This window comes from Pseudonaja textilis, chromosome Z (genome assembly GCF_049901715.1).
Source record: "Pseudonaja textilis isolate UNSWEBS1 chromosome Z, rPseTex1.2, whole genome shotgun sequence".
NCBI lineage: Eukaryota > Metazoa > Chordata > Lepidosauria > Squamata > Elapidae > Pseudonaja > Pseudonaja textilis.
The window spans coordinates 27,466,589-27,484,899 of NC_142008.1; the positions used below are offsets into that span (position 1 = coordinate 27,466,589).

Sequence of the window (18,311 nt, forward strand, 5' to 3'; positions counted from 1 at the left end):
CATACTGCCCAGAGGCTACCATATGAGGACAATTAAATATTGTAAAGTTCACTTGGAGCTGGGAAATACTTCCAATGTAATCTATTGGATCCCCTGCATGGATTGCCCCTGCAACTATGTAGGACAAATAGGGAAAAAGCTAACCACGTGAGCCGTCAGACTAGGAAACTCAAACTCATTGATATCCTTACGTTGCAATGAACAAGGACACACATTTAATTTTGCAACTATTAAGATCATTGGCTATACAAGGAAATGACTGAAGCCTGGAAAATATGCCCCTTGTCAGTTAACAGGAGTGCTGATTTACCACCAGCTAATCAAGTACTTAAAATCTGAGAGGTTGGCAACACAAGGAAACAACAGCCAATGCCCAACCCTCAATACACCAATCAGTCAATAAGTAGGCACCACACAAACACAACTACAGAATTTCCCAAAGCATATAGTCCAGCAGAGAGAAGTTCCATGAACAGGGCTCTACCATGAATCTGAAAGCTCAGAAGAGTAAATCTTTGGTCCCAGTGACCGACTCAGATGTGATCTTGCATCATTATCCTGGGATACCTATATATTTGCCTTCATTCATAAAGGTATTATCCTATAAAAATACACTACCCTATTCTTTCAAGACTTTGTATGCACTACTGGGCTCATTCTGCTTGAATGCTGAAAAATTCATCCCAATCTAGGGTTTTTCCTTCCTTTTTAGGCATGCGCAAAGACTGGAATAAGTACCGTTCATCAACCCTGTACAGTCTTCACATAATATCTGTTGCCATAATTTGAACAAATGTTGACAACAAACTTTCAAAGCAGTAACAATATAAATCATTCCACCAACCTATGATTTTTCCCTTCCTTTTCTCCTTAAACATTTATTTAGTAAGAGGCTGAAAAAGCAAGTATTACCCAGTAATTTTAATGCCTCTTTACATAAAATGGTAATTGTACATACTCACTGTGAATATCACAGCTTCTTTATGGTCTCACATGTAGAGGTATTTATTAAAGTACACACTTTATTGCTAAAGAAGCTAAAATGATACACATATAATCCGGACCAGAAGAACTTTTAAAACATTGTCTTTACGAAATGCCTGGCAGTTTGGACATAATTATAAAATAAATCTACCACTGAACTTATATAGAATAAAAACAGTTTCAATATGAAGCTGTCTGATAACACCGTTCAGCTTTTTACATGCTAAATATTTTCAGCAGCTGTACATTAAGATAAGGATGACATGATGTTGCTTGTGAAACATAGTTAATAATTTAAAATTATTATTTCTGACAGTTAATAATTAAAACACTGATTATAATTGTATTCCTTAATTAGTTATAACAATGATACAAAATCATGCAGAATAATTCTAAGTATGTTAAGAACAACAGTTTAAAAAAAAACCCCAGAAAACTATAGTTAAAATCAATGTCACTAGATAATGGTGAGGCATACTATCTCAGGCCCAGCATTGTTTTAATTCAGTTGTAATAAAATCCTTACAAAGAGTAGTCAGCTGTGCTATATTTGATTGATACTTCTATCTATTCCAGCAGAATATATAAAAGTGGGGAAAAAGTTAGAGGGGAATATTAAGATTTTTCCCCCTTTGTTACTTATGTAAAAAGAATAGTGTCTTATATCTGAAGTTAAAATGAGGCTAACTGAATTGTCAGTCTTCATCTTCACTTGTTCCTATAGTATAGACACTATTCTCTGTACCTAATACCAACATTAGAAGTGAACATGCCCAAAGGAGCAAGAACGTCCACTTTTCATTTCATTCATCAGCCAAGCATATGTTTCATCATTAGAATTACATGAAAGATGAAAGTTTATTAACATAAAGTAAACAAAAACAGCCTATCATAATCAGCTCAGTTACAATTATTGGCCTAGTCAGTCTTCCACACTTCCATTTACTTTAATGGGGCATGCTCGGAAAATTCATAGTGGATTTCCCCTTAAATTCTTAAAGAAAAAAACTGCAGTTTATATAATGGGAAGTACTGAAACAATATTAGCAAAACTGATTCATCTGTCAAATCAAACTATGTGTTCTAATTAACAACTTCAACCCAAAAACACAAGAATAAAATTATATTACACATATCTAAAAAAAGTAACATTTGTATATATTAATGCTACGTTCCTATTCCAAAAATGGTATCAGTAAAAATAAAATGTCACAGGAGTTGCTAAATTCGATTCTGTAGAAGAATTTTGCAAATGTCTTTATAATAAAAAATTAAGTTTCACTACTAGGCTGTTAAAATAAAACACCCAAATTCAACTTTGGTTTATAGATACAGGCCTCCTGATGCATCTTAGTCCACGGGGAGTTGCCTCATTCATTACAACAATGAAGCTGATTGACATCTGCATATCAGATCACATGCACATATCCCTGAATAAAGTAGGCAAAACTTTCTGGCATCCATCCAGTTTTACTCTACTGCTCAATCATGTAAACCATGGGAAGGGCTTCTTTCCAAAATGTCCTATTAGCTACTGGAGTTCTAGAGAAGGGTACTATATGTATATTAAGCATCAGGCAACAACAATGGCTATTTCCAGCCCAATGGTACTGGGCAAGCTGAATGTCTAGATTTGTTAACACATAGGAGAGCTCATGCAGTTGGCAGATTTTATCATAATTTTCACAATTTGCAATTCTCTATGGTATCTATAGTCTCACTGCACTTTCGATGAAAGAAAAACCTGACTTAAGTATTTTGGATGAGAGCTTGAGCTTGCTGTTTTCTTTTTCTTCTTTTTGCTATGCTTCTTGTGTTTCTTTCGCTTTTTTGTTTTATCCTTTAAAAAGAAATACCAAAAGACAATTGTTATATACTGAAACTACCTGATTCCAATTCAAGTTTTGTCTCTCCAAATGCATTTTCAAGGAAAGAATTAAAGCCACTGAATATCACAAAAAGCCATCTAAATTAAGAATAACAAATACCACTCTATTAAAAGATTTACAGAAAGCACTGTCAACAGATTTATCTCTAGAGTTGTTTTCCTTCACGTATAAATTCTAACTTTAATTCCTCATATCACATTTCATTAATCAAAATTTTTTTTCCAAAAAACCTAATTCATAATTGCCAAGTGAAATTAGCAAGACTATATTAAATAGTCTATATTAAATTTGATTTGTTAATTCACTTTATCTCTGATTACCTGCTTAGGACTATTGTATTCAGGAAAAAATAATATGTTTTAAATCTCTAGAATCAATCATTTAAATTTAATACTGTAGTATTCATTATCTATTTATTAGATTTCTATGCCACATTTCTGTCAAACATTCCAGGCACTGTACTCCTTTGCAATCCTCCTATTTTCTGACTAGTACTTTTACTCTAATGGGGATTAAGTATTTATCTATATCTTATGTGCACTATGTAATAATCGAAAATCATCCAATTATTGATTCAGTAGAGTCACGAGAAACTAGAACAATTGAAATAGGGAGTTCTTAGACAGATAAAAATAAGCTTACATTTTTCTCTTTTTCTTCACTGTTTTTCTTCTTTTTTGCTTGTACCTAAGTGTGAAGAAAAGAAGAATGACAGAATACACATTTTTCAAAAAGGCTGAAAAACTGAAATAGCAACCACAATAGAAATGTTGCTTAATAATACTTTGGAAAAAAGGACTACTTCTCCAATAGCTGTTTTGTACTATCTGGTGATTTCCTGTTTTCTAATCCTGCTGCCATGCCTAAAATTTACAGGAACATCAGAGCCAACATTTTGGAGTTCTACAGTCTAGAAATAACTATGTAAGAAAGATCTTTGGTGGGTCTCTTAATTCATGGTCATCTGAAGCAGAACATATGGGAAAAATGGACAAATATTTCCACGTATGCATATGAATGGAGAACCTGGTGAACATTTTAAAATCGTGTAAATGCTTTGCTTTATATTTAGACTGACCTCCTCTGTTTCAGTCGATTCTAGTGAAGAGTCTGATGGCAATAATTCTTCCGTATGGTCTGCTTTTATTCTTTTCCTAACAAGACTTTTTGAATCCTAGGTAAGATAAAATATTTATAAAATAGTTATGGTTACTTTTGAAAACTCATGTTTCCTCTGATAAAGAATAAGACTAGCCCCTCTTTCTTCAACTTTCTTGTTCTTCGCTATTGTCAGGTCTTGTTATCTGCTCTTTTTTAAAATGTACTGACCATATAATACTTTGAAGACTAGTAAATAGTCACAACAAGTATTACATAGCCTGCACGCATGCATGTGCACACACACACACAGAGAGACAGAGACAGAGAAACAGAGACAGAGAGAAACACAGAAAGAAGGCAAAGTAGATAACAACAACCCTGGCAATAGCTAAGAGCAGGAAAGTTGAAGAGACAGAATTATTCTGTATAGTAACAGACAACAAAATTCTACCTCTGCAAAGAAGCTGAAAAAAAACAATAACCACTTAGTTAGCAGGAAAACAGTGCAGACTTATAACAACAGGATGACAAAATAGCAACAATAAACTATTGTTGATTAGAAAGACTGAATAATGGACATTGCAATCCCTGTAGACAAAGTAGAAGAGAAACAACTGGAGAAAATTACAAAATACAACCTGCAAATAGAAGTAAAATGACTATGGCAAAAGAAAGCAATCCCCATACCCCTGCAACATACTTGAACACCATCAGCATTGACAAAGTCATCATTAGTTAATTGCAAAAACTTCACTTGGAGTAGCTTACATCCTGCAACAGTACCGTTAATACTGTCATTTAACCACATCTGCCTATCCCAGATCTGTAGAAAAGAGTTCATAAGTTGATAAAAATGCCAAATCCAATCTAAACATCTAGTTGATGTTGGTTGCAATCCAAAATAATAATAATGATGATTTCAAAATATAAACATATAAAATTTTGGCACATAACTCATCAGATTTAACTATGGTTGAAAAGAAAAAAAGTATGGATAATTGATGTGAGAATACCAGAAGAAAGTAAAACAGAAGACAAAGAATTGGAGAAGATTATAAAGTATCAAGATTCAAAAATCAAAATTGGAAGATTATGGAATAACCAGCAATGGTGGTCCCATGGTTACAGGGATATTGGGTGCCATATCAAAAAGCCTTGAATGGTACTTAGAAAATCTACATATTGACAATTTCATTTGTTAATTATATAAGACCACATTGTTTGGATCTGGATGTACACTATGCTGATATATTGACAACCTATCGTTTTTGAAACAAACTTGATATAAATGAAGGCCAACACCAATTAAAGAACTGGCTGTTATGATTTCACGTTGCTATTTCTTTAAGAACAAAATCAAGATTAATTGCTGATTATGTGACCAACTGCAATAATATACTTAACATTACATTAAATTAATAAATATTTACAGGCCAACTGATATAACAGATGTGAAGATCAGATTTTGGAATTAGTTTGCCTAACAACTAGCAATTTTAATGCTAAACAGCTGTTAATTTCAGAGCTTTTTTACAATTAGGCAACTAGGAACTTTCATTCAGTTATTCTATAATCGGACATTCATTTTCAAAGAATTTTTAAAAGTACTATGAAATTGTTTTACCTTGTCTCTTTCATAATCTTCCTTTGTCCGTTTAGTTCTTAAACTATCCTAAATAATAAGAAGTAATTATGATTAAAAAAACAGCATTAATGACAGTGTACACTTAAATTTGCTTCTGTGTAAGCAAATAATGCAAAAGTAACGGCAACTGGTATTCTGGAATGGAATAATCAAAACAGAGCTTCAGTGAAAAATAAAACATACAGTATATGTACTGTATTACTGTTGCAATAGAGCAAATACGAGCAAACAGTGTGCCAGTTTAGAACAAAGCAGAGATCCAAATTTCATTCATATTCCACATATGCATTTCTGTCACTAGTGCAGTCTAACCAATGTAATAGTTCATAAATTAGGTAAGGATACTATTTTTTTTACTTTACCTTGCTATCTGAATCAGAGTCTGAACTAGAGCTTTCAGATGACTTCTGTAAGGTGTGATATTTTTTTTTCTTTCTCTTTTTTCCTTGTTTCTTATCCTAATCATGAATATGATAAGAAAATTATTAGATTTTGTTCAGATTAATTCATTTCAGACATAAAGTATAAATGCATTTTCTTAACAACTAGCCATAGGAATAACTGGATTTTTCCTTCCCATTTCTCTATGTTCAAGATAATGACAGCATTTCTGTTTAATGCCTTTGTTTAATAATTCTTTATCAAATATTTTAATATTCTGATTTCTGAATCAGAAATATTTTAATATTGTGACTGACTGAATTCAAAGGTCACGAAGCCATGAAAAATTTTTTTCAGAGAAAAACAAATAAAGCTAAAAATATTCTTAAAATGAAAATTTTATAAATTAAATGGAAGCAGGGTTTAAAGTTAATAGTAATTCAGTGTTTATTCAAAAGCTCAATATAAATTATTCTGAACTAATATAGTATATTCCAGTTGTAAAAAGAGCAAAATTCAATTTAGATTATTTTTATCAATTATTATATTACTTCAATGAAAAATAAAAGGCGAAACATTCTGATAATAATTGTTCATACTTTGGAACTATGATTTCAATCAACATCAGAAAGGCAAATAATTTTTTTTTAAAAATCAAAAGTCCTGATTCATGAACAAATCTTGCCTAGTTAATAGTTATCAGCCTCAGAGAAGCCCTACTGATTTGATAATTTTGAACAATTTGAACTACAGCACCTAAAGTCTTTTACTCCTCATATCCTTTTATACAACCTTTACTTTATGTCAAATAGTTACATACCAATGCTTTTACTAAAGATCAAAGAGGAATTTTCTTTATTCTTCACAATTCTGTGTTGTGAAATGCCAAAAGGGGTTGGAACTAACATGAGTACCTTCTGTATTAGAATCTCAACTGCTACTTCTTCTCTGCTCAGGAATATCAGAAGGCAGAGAATTGATAAGGAGAGAGGATACTTATCTTTCTGACTAAATAAATGTTTCCTTCAAGATTCCTCCAAATGTTTTTCTTCAAGAGAGCTATACCGGTTCCTACCACATATGCATGCTAAAATCATGACTAGGAAACCAATAAAATCTACAATTCTTTTGTGAAAAGAATCCCTTCTACTATTAATTCATAATGATTTGTGATGTAATAAATCGTTCTACTAAGAATGTTTATTTTTATAATGGTTCAGGGCATCTTGTCATTCTGCTAAAAATTCAGTCTTGTAAGGATCCTTAAATGGTCCACACTTGTCTACTGCAATAGGAGAGTCCTCAACAATGATGCATTGTGTTTTAGAAATTCAATTGCCTGTTAAATACATGTATTAGAAGAGTTTCATTTCAACACTTTCCTTTTTTTCTACAAAGTTGTTCATTTTTGCTGGTATTCACTAAAGTTGTGTTAATGTCTTTTGAGAAATAGCACAAGTTGTTTCTGATGTGAAAGTAAAAAATGTGTACAAACACATCTCCCTTTCACTTCCATTGATGTATGGATATGCATCAGCTTCCTACATTATCCAGTTACAGAAGATACAGGAAAGCTTGGGTTTTAGCACAGTCATGTCTGCCATTAAATGAATGAACTAAATGTATTTTCAAGTAACAGACGGGAATCAGAAATAGATACATGCTTTCTCTCTCATTTTTAGCACCAAAAGAGGTAGTGGGATTTCATAAGAGTACTCCTTCCTAAGCTACATGAGTGGTTCCTTGCTTTTTCACAGACAATTGTTGCAGGAGGAAAATTTTCCCCTACAGGATGAAGAGGAAAAACAAGGTACAGTTTCATGTTCCTTTAATTCTCTGGAGCAAATTTTCAGAGAATAGCAGTGACAGACATTTACTCTCACTTCAGCCAGCAGAAGAATATAATGAATCTGGTACTAGTCAACAAACGTAGGGATGCCCTGCCCTTCAAATGGCTTTAAAAACCAGCTCCTTAAAAGATTTCTGACATTTCAATGAAAATGATACTGCTTCTCCTTTATTTAGACACCCATTTTGAATACGAAATTATAGAAAATTATAATTCAGTCTTACCTCATCTTCAATATCAGATGAACTGCTGGAAGAATCAGAGCTTGATGAGGAAGAGGAAGATGGAGATAACTTGACCAAAGATAACAAAACGTAAATTTGTGAGATGCAGAATTTGTCAACAGAATAAGTTAACCCCTACCCCTCAAATTTATGGATATTATCCAAAGCTGCATCACCTGCATTTAAAAACCAATATTAAACATTTATAATAAAAATCTAAAAATCACCCTTTCCCATTTAAATAAACTATATCTTAGGTGTTGAAAAATAAATGAAATCTTTGCTCACCCTACTGGATTTCTTCTTCTCTTTTTTCTTCTTCTAAAAAAAGGATTTTTCCCCATTAATATGTTTGAATGGTTAACATTTTTGAAGTATATTTTATTATAACAGCCACAATAACGTACTTAAAGCAAAGACTATTGCAACAGGAAAACTTCAAATCCCTAGTTCCACACGGAGTGCACATATGAAGGCACTTACCTCTTTCTTCCTTGAAGTGCTCTCATTTCCACTTAACAATTTCTCTCTATGTTTTTCCAGTTCTTTTTTCCAGTTCTGAAAAACAATTGAAACAATTATGAGTTTTTCTCAAGTACCCTTTGGATTGCCTTTATGATCATTAACTCATAAGAACCTATTTCCAGAGATGGGAAATTTGTTTGAAATCATTAAATTGGAATTCTATATACATTCTCCTGGAACGAAATCTCATTGAATCCATTCATTTATATAATTTACTAGTCGGTTGGATATCCATGCTTCACTATGGAACTATGTGATCGGATTTGATAAATTGACAGTTAAAGCTTGAACATTAATGAGTAGTTACGATCGGCCACTCCGCTCCCCTTCTCTCCCTCAGGCTTAACCTGCAGAAGCCTCTCCTCTCCTATTCCCCTCCCCCAGGCTGGCCCCTCTTTCTCTCCCTCAGGCATGCCCCATTGATCCTCTCCAATCCCCTTCTCTCCCTCAGGCTGGCCCCACAGAGGCCTCTCCTATCTTATACCCTTCTCTCCCTCAGGCTGGCCCCATTGATCCTCTCCTATTCCCTTCTCTACCTTTCAGGTGAGGAGGGGGAGTAGAATGTCTAACTCTTTAGTATCAGAGTGTTTTTCAGATGGGGAGGAGGAATAGAATGTCTAAACTCCCAGCCCGCAGGCCGGGTGAGTCACGTGCTGGTCACGCCCAAGTGGCAGTTAGAACAGATTTCTTTTCAGGTGGGGAGGAAGAGTAGAACTCCTTAGCATCAGAGCATGTTAATAATAATATAAGAAATACTAATGATCTGATGGTCATTTTAAACAATCCTTTCTTAGTGAGCATCTAGAAGCCAAGAGGAACATATGCTGCAAATTTCAAGTTTGTAGGCCTTACGGTTCTGGAAATTTCATGGTGATGCGTGAGTGGTATTTCGCTTTTATATATATGGAAGATATGCTGCCAGATTCCTGTTCACTTTTTAATAGAATGTACTACTAGGCTTCATTACAGAGGTAGTCAGTACTGCAACCTAGCCCCTTATAATTTATTGGATGCCACAGAAAGAATGAGGAGAACACATGCATTTTTGCTTGTGTATCTTAGATACAGCAGCAATGTGGCTTTTCTCATTGTGTTAAAACTATCTTTATTAATCTAGTGGACTAATATGCTTAACATTTATGGCCAACCTTAAGTACTTATGGTGCCTAATGTTCAATCACTGTTAAGAGCTGAATATCCAATCACATCTTTATTAATCATCATCATTATTAATAATAAATATTCATGATTGATAATGCTAGCATTACTCATTAATATTAATTAATAATATTAGCATTATTAATCTAAGATGTGCTGGATTAGATCTGCAATCACTGAAAGCTAACACGGTAGAACATTTATTTTTATTGCTAATCACGTTTGCATTGGATCTTTTGATGCATCTGCATGAGAAGCTATTAATACTGAATATATCTATTAGCATAAAACTGAAATTTAATTAGTATGTTAATACTAATAATAATACAGATGTACAATATAGGCTTGTCTCTACATTAATCAAATAACAAACCTCATTCATTCTTTCTTCAAATTCTGCTAAGGCCTTGGAACCTTTCTTCTTCTTTTCTAGTTGTTCTTTTACTTCTTCCCTTTAATGAAAAATACATAATCTGTAACTGATATATACATTTAGATCTAAAAATATTAATTTAGAAGATGCTGGTAAAAGCCTTAAAGCATCTGTAAGTCTTAAAGAGTTTCATTTTGCCCCAAAAAACAAAATGTGAAAAAATGATCCAAATTTGGGGCCTATCCACATTTGGATAAGTCCCAAAAGCCAGAATGGGGGGTAGCCTACATAGGGACTTCAAACTCCATTTTCTATTTCCTGATTTAATGTCATATGTGAACCAATCTATTAATTTGGGGCACAGGGATTACATTAAGGCAAACTTTACTACTTTTCTTTCTTAATAAAGTAATCTCATAAAAGGAACAAAATTATCATTTGTAGCATACCATGTTGGCCTTGGTCTGTTCAAGTAATCTTGTATTGTAGGTCCTGAAGACGGAGCAGGACCTCGTGATCTAGCCATTGCTATAGGATTCATGTATGCCTTAAATATGACAAAGAAAGAGAGAACATTAAATTATTCCAATCTGCAACCCCTAAAAATAACTTTTTTTCTATTAATTTTAACAAATGATATATTGTCATTTAGCTAGCCTACATAAGTTACCAACTTGATATAATTTTTAATGTATTGGAAACCGACAGGGCTTAATTTTTTGGTGATGTATCCTGCTTCTTCCCCAACTGTTATAAAAAACTAATATTTAAATGTTATATATGTACTATTCAAACTTTTATATATTGTATAAATAAATGTAATATATTTATATAAAAACCCTATCAGTGATTAATGAAATACAGTTAAGTTCTGTATGGTTATGTCACTTGGGAGTGGGGAGGCAGTATGCTGGGATATTTCTTACTTTTAATTTGCCTCAGCAAAAGCTGCGTACAATTGGATTCTGGGAAATAATTCTGCTCAAGAAAAATTGTGCGAAACTAACAGAGGATCAACTAATACTGTAATATTCTTATTAAAGGATCAAAGCAACAAAATAAATATTATGGTATCATTAAGACTATTAAATTTATCACTAAGCTTGCTAAGAGAAGATAGTATATAAGAGAGAGAATGAATGTTGCTCCTACATTTCCTTCCTTTCCTTTCACTATGTTACAACATCAACTTTTGATGATCTTTTAAAAACTAGTTACACTCTTAAAACATGGGACCTAATTAAATGTAGTATCTTATATATGAAATGAAAGCTGGAGTGGAGATGACTAATTTCTTATAGCATAAAATGAGAGTATAGACAAACACTCCTACCTAAATCATTACCGCTTTTTCAAATCTCTGACATTCCTACCTCCCTATGCAATCCCAAATGTGTATTTTCATTGTTAGAAACCTTCAGTGAAGAAGTTTGTAGTAAAGTAAAAGAAAAAAAAATTCAATATTGCCATCTCTTAATCTTATTTTTTTAATTAAAAAGATAATAAAAGAATTATTAGGATATTAATTTGTAATGAAGCTATTGAATGCAAATGTAATCCTGGATATATACATATATATTCAGCATGCATACCTAGGGCATGCTATTCATTACTGATTTAATAGCAGGTTATCATGAAACTTATGAGAAATCATCCTTTTTGTATCAATGCTATTTTTTTACTGATAAGGCATTCATGATTTAATATAGATGTTATGGTTTCCTATGTATATTGTCAATATTCATTTCATATTGTTTCCTACATACATTAACATTTTGACCTACCAGTCATTTAATATGAGTAGTTTCATGGATGGAAGCATATATTATCCTTATTTATAAAGAACAATCAGATCCACAAAAAATTCAAAACTATAGACCAATATCACTTTTAAATGTAGATTATAAAATAATGGCCACAATAATGGCCACAATAAATGTAGATTACAAAATAATGACCACAATATGGCGGAAAGATTAAAGAGAGTATTAAGTAGAATTATCCACACTGATCAGAATGGCTTCCTCCCCCATAGGCAAATAAAAACAAATATAAGAACCATTATGGATATATTGGAATATTATGAAGTATACTCAACCAAGACAATGGCATTGATATTTTTAGACTCCCAGAAGGCATTTGACAACCTGAATTGGAACTTCCTTATTAAACAATTGATAGGCATGAAATTTGGTGAAAATTTTATAGGATTTATTAAGACAATTTATAACATGCAAACCGCAAAAATATTAATAAATGGGGAAAATACAGATACATAAAGATAAATAAGGGAGTAAGACAAGGCTGCCCCTTAGCTCCTCTATTGTATATATTGGCATAAAAGACTGTCTTAGTACAAATTAGGCAAAGAGATTAGAGGACTAAAAATTAAAAAAGAGGAATATAAACTCCAGGCATTCGCCGATGATATGGCATTTATATTAGAAGATCCCTTAGAAGCGAGCCCTATAAGAGAAATAGAGGAATACGGAAAGGTGGCAGGGTTAAAAATTAACAAAGAAAAAACAAAAGTGTTAACAAAAAACTGTACAAAGGAGCACAAGGAAGAACTAACAAATAAACTAGGTATGCAGGGGATAAATAAAGTAAAATACCTAGGGATCTGGTTGACTGCTAGATGTTCGTTGATTAAAAAAGATAACTATGATAAGTTAATAACGCAAATAGTTAAAGATTTAGATAATTGGGCCAAATTGCAGTTTCTATTGGGATGTATTTCGATAGTAAAAATGAATATTTTGCCAAAATTGTTGTTCTTGTTTCAGACAGTGCCAGTCAAGTTGGAAAAGAATTTTTTTGTAGAATTAAACAAATGTATATCTAAATTTATATGGCAGAGGAAAAAACCCAGAGTGAAATATAAATTATTACAGGATGCCAAGAAAAAAGGAGGATTTGGCCTTCTAGATTTTGGATTATATTATGATGCCGCTATGGTAAACTGGCTTAAGGATTGGGTTGAATTAGAAAATGGGTCATAGTATTGAATTAGATAAGTGGGAACACATTTGGTAAACAAATTACAAATTAACCACGTCAGCCTCGTATAAAGAAAACTTATATAAGACCAGCCAAGATGTTCCCCAAACTACCACCCAATTGTTGGAAATGTAACTACGCATAAGGAACATATTTTCATATGTGGTGGACTTACCCATGTGCTCAGAAGTTTTGGAGAAATATTAGAAATTGGATTTTAAATATAACAAAACAAAATTTAAAGCTTGAACCCGAAACCTTTCTGCTAAGTATGATAGATTCAAACATGGAGAAAAAAAATATCAATATTTAATTTTGCACATCATAACTGCGGCCAGAACATACGCACAAAACTGGAAACTGCCTTCCATCCCTTCAGAGGATATGGTAATTAAAAAAATACATGAATGCGCTGAGATGGATAGTCTAACCAAACTGTTAAAAAATAAACAAGATAGTGACTATTATGAAATATGGAACATTTGATATGAGTGGTTAAAGAAAATATTTGGATAAGTTATGGAAATGACAGATGTGCATTTAATCATAAACTATATTGAGAAATTAAAACATTAAAAGAATGAAAGAGTTATTGTAACAAGGCAGATCACGTCAATAATAAAGAAAAAAAAAACCATTGCTCAATATATGTTGTAAATTGTACAGTATGTATGTATGTATGTATGTGTGTATGTGTGTGTATATATATAAATTATATATATATAATTTGTTTGTTTTAAATGTATGTCAGATAAATGTTTTTCTAGAATAAATAAAAAATAAATATTAGTTTCTGGATTCTACACAACTGTATGGTGCTATGGGCCTTGATAAGCAATCAGAATTGAAACATCAAATTCAGACCCAACTCTGAATAAAAACCCATCTTTGGGGAGTTTCTTTGCTTTCTGTCCCCCCCACCCCACCCCCAATCTTTTTTTCTGGCTTAAATAAAATAACCTCAAAGCGACCCTTGAAAGCTAATATATAAACAAACACTTGAAGTTTTATTTTAGGCAGAGTTTGACTTATACAAATTGAGACATCAGGCTGCCTATAAAACATGTCATCTATAATGTTAGCGCACAAATCTTTGCTTTAAAGTTTTATAATGGATTTATTACTGCCTGTATTTATTCAAAAAACAAAGATTATTCACAGAGAGAAATAAGAAACTTCCCCCCCGTTTTAACATTTCACTCTCAGTGTACTAAGTTTGATAAGTGCTTTTCTGGTCCTAAGAGCAACATATGCAATGCAGTTTTATTCAGTGTATTCTTAGGAATTTAACAAAAGCAGGGATCATAGACTCTTCAAATTGGCAAATAAGGATAAGCACATTTATTTCTAAAAAGCACACTCAATAGACAGACGCTTTTTGCACTTTTCATTTTCCACTTCTCTTTTGGATATATCTTACTGCTCGATATATAAGTATGTCCCTCAAGTCTACCCTAAACGATCTATATATATTTTGATGTGATAATTAATTCATCTTAAAGCACAAAACAAAACAAAAACCACAAGATGAAAAACACTGGACGTAAGTTTTGAAATACAAAAACGCAGGATTCAGATTATTTTACAATTAAAGACCTAATGCTGAAAAACATACAGGCGCACTCCGTATATTCATAAGATCAGACAATGCCCTTATTAACACCCCCCCCCCAAAAAAAACAGGTAACTTTTCAATCTCATCACATAATTGAGATGAAAAATTCACTAGATCTACATCTACAGAGGGGCCCAACTTACTACTTTGCTTTTATGACAGAGGGAGAAATGTTTCATGTGTAAAACCCCAAAATCCCTCTCACAGCCACCCACTTTTCCCATTCAAACGACTATCAAGCCCATGACAACCAGAACTACTGCATTTTTAGTAGCTCAATCCTTTTGTCAATGCAATGAGGAAAGGTCTGCAGGATGTCTCTGACAGACACTGGCTGTTCCCTACATATACTCTCCGATGCCAGCTATCTACCCACCCCCCAATTTCAAAGGTGGTCGCATAGCCACCGTCTCCCTCTTAGTCCATTATCCCCGCCCAGGCCAGGAAGAAAGGCTTGTGTCCCTCCTTCGAAACCTTTGCCGTTTCGATAGCGCTTGTAAGAAGAGAGACTTAGCTTACGCACCACCCGGTTATCCCTTTTCCCCATTGCGTGCAGGAATCCTGGAACCCCAGCGACGAAAACCAAACCGGCCTAGTGGAGCCCCTTTCTCTGCTACCCGTCAAGTTTTTAACATCAGATACTACGGAGCATGCTCAGTGGCACCTAACCTGTACAGTGGCAGACATTGAAGCCACACGCCCTTCCTTGTTTGCCCTTCCTTGTTTGCCCTGTAAAAAAGAAACCGGCCGTTTAGTTATGTGCTGCGGCAGTATGATTTTCTTCCTATTTTTTTTTTCTCTGATCCCTTCGAAGCCAATCTTTGAATAGTTAAAATGCTGTATGGAGTAAATGTAGGAGAATGAATGCGACCGCGAAAAGACTAGAGTCCCCTGGGTTGCCAAAATTGTGAGAGGACGCAATGTTCATTTCTTCTCTCTCTCTCTTTTTTAAATCGCGGGAGATTCAAAAGAGAGCTCAGATCTGTAAAGTGAAGATCTACACTTCCTATGAACTTGGATGTAAAATAATGTTTACAAAAAGCACCACATCAGTATCACATCTTGTATCTTTGTAATGAGGGCATAGGTAAAAATCATTCAATAGTGTAAAGATCTGGGAATAAGTAAACAATTTCAGCTGCAAGAAAAACATATAGGAGTGTTTCCCAATTTAAAACTTTTAAGATGTCTGGCGTATGTTTCCCAGAATTGCCCAACCAGCCTATTCATTGGAGAAATCTGGGAGCTGAAGTCCACAAATCTTAAAAGGTCTGAGATTGAGAAACACTCACTTAAAAGAATGTTTTCTAACACCCACTGAAGCAAGATGGGCATGTTTCAGCTTCTTTCTGCGGATCTACCGTGTTTCTCACAAAATAAGGCCAGGCCTTTTCTTTTTTTGACCCCCGAAAAAACAGCTAGAGTGACTTAATCCCCCCCATGCATCCTCCGGTGGGCGGGCAGCGATGGCTTGGATGTTGACCTCGGCATTGGTGGGGCAGATGTACATTAACTATCAAAGATTTGAGAATCAAACGTGAAGCTACCAGGAATCCATTATCCTCCAACACTGTTATATTCCAGAACTGCAATGTACCTGGAGTGTCTAGAATTACAAGGTGTTCAGTGCTCAGAGACATGGCCACGGTAAGGAAGAATAAAACCCGACCACCACTGAACAAGACAAGTAAGTTGAAATGGCAAGATTGGGCCAAGAAATATCTGAAGTTAGATTTTTTTCAAAGGTTTTATGGAGTGATGAGATGGACCAAATAGATGGGTATGCAGCTGAATCAGTAATGGACACAGAGACATCAACTCAAATGCTAGCAAGGTGCAGGTGGGGTAGTGGTATGGGCTGGTATTATTAAAGATGATCTAGTTGGACCTTTTCAGGTTGAAGATGGATTCAAAATCAACTCCCAAATCTACTTCCAGTTTTTAGAAGACACTTTTTTCAAGCAGTGGTATAGGAGTCTGCATCTTTCAAGGACACCATGGTTTTTATGCAGGACAATGCTCCATCGCACGCATCGAAATACTCTACTGTGTGGCTAGCCAGTAAAGGCCTTAAAGAAGAAAGAATAATGACAGGGGCCCCTTCCTCACCTGACCTAAACCCTATTGAGAACTTGTTGGCCCTTCTTAAATGGGAGATTTGCAATGAAGGAAAACAGTACACCTCTCTGAACAGTGTCTGGGAGGCTGTGGTTGCTGTTGCACAAAAAGTTGATCATCAACAGATCAAGAAACTGACATACTTCATGAATGGAAAGCTTACTGTTACTGTTATTGAAAAGAAGATGGCTATATTATCACTGATTTTTTTTTTGAAATGTCAGAAATGTTTATTTGTACATTTTGAGTTGTTTGTTTATTATTCTCACTTTAATGGATGCAAATAAATGAGATGGACAAATTTTAATATGGTTACATAATAATTCTGCACACTAACAGTTGCCCAATAACTGTGCACATGTTGATATTCTGTTTAGAAAACCAAAACCTCACTTTTAATTTCTTAAATATTCAGGTTTATTATATGAGGTTTATTAACATTTTCAATTGATCGAGAGCACTGTAGTTTTTCAATAATAAAATTAATCTTCCAAAATACTTGTCTAATTGGGCACACAGTGTATTCTGCATGTGTTTTGCCAGCACTGTCTGCCTTTGGCATGGATAAAACATCCTGAAATGAAGCAGAGGAATTTAGGAGTTTGACATTTAAACTGAATCAGTGTTTCCCATCTTTTCTATAGTGTAATCTCATGCACATACCTTAACTATCTTGAGTTTTTTTTTAATACCCTATGTTACTCACAGGAGATAGCTGATTACATTAACTGGAGTATTAACTAGCAGATACACCAAATTTATGTATGAAAGCTGCAATTATTTTATTCAAATGCCCATTATATATACAAAAAGGGATGAAAACTCACTCATAATCCTTGTTGTCAATAATTTGAACTGTTTCTCTGATTATGAGAGTTATGTTTTTCCTTTATGTAATTAAACTCTCAGAAGGTTGCAGAGTTTTTATCAATAACCATGATCTCCAGAACCTAGTGTTCCTTCAAATTTTTAACAATGTAATTTTATTGTTTTATTTACCATTTTTGTTTTACTTTGCTTTTATGATTGGTCTTGGACATATCTTTTAAAACTTATACCATAGGTGATATTCAGCAGATTCTGACCAGTTCTGGAGAACCGGTAGCAGAAAGTTTGAGTAGTCCGGAGAACCGGCAAATACCACCTCTGACTGGAGATTTTATCCTTCCCCTGCCATGTCCACCAAGCCACGCCCACAGAACCAGTAGTAAAAAAAATTGAATCCCACCACTGACTTATACACTATCAAATTGAGTGAACAGTTAATTTACAACTCGGTCAGTTACATCAGTGTATTCGTGACCTCCTCTTCCAAAAGCAAGAGAATCAAATTCATCAAAGAAAAGTATGCATGGTTTGAGCTCTGCAATATAAATATAGTTCAGACTAGAGAAACAAAATATCATTTGCCAAAAGTGAAATTTTTAATAAAACATGATTTAGCAAATC

General features: G+C 33.9%; 1 protein-coding gene across 2 annotated transcripts; it reads right to left on the reverse strand.

The window, feature by feature from the left end:
• Window positions 1–1,004: 1,004 nt before the first annotated feature.
• Window positions 1,005–15,402, reverse strand: FAM133B (family with sequence similarity 133 member B). Of its 2 annotated transcripts, none has more exons than XM_087915344.1 (11): window positions 15,268–15,402; window positions 10,579–10,676; window positions 10,130–10,208; window positions 8,557–8,631; window positions 8,362–8,391; window positions 8,074–8,142; window positions 5,982–6,077; window positions 5,599–5,646; window positions 3,952–4,047; window positions 3,516–3,560; window positions 1,005–2,824 (listed from the first exon to the last, which is right to left on the reverse strand). In XM_087915344.1, the coding sequence occupies exons 1-11, from the start codon at window positions 15,289–15,291 to the stop codon at window positions 2,702–2,704; spliced, it is 783 nt and encodes a 260-aa protein (XP_087771470.1). In that variant the 5' UTR covers window positions 15,292–15,402; the 3' UTR covers window positions 1,005–2,701. The 2 variants fall into 2 exon arrangements, with proteins under 2 accessions (XP_087771470.1, XP_026562057.1); XM_026706272.2 differs by having other exon boundaries at window positions 8,362–8,394.
• Between the last annotated feature and the right edge of the window lie 2,909 nt (window positions 15,403–18,311).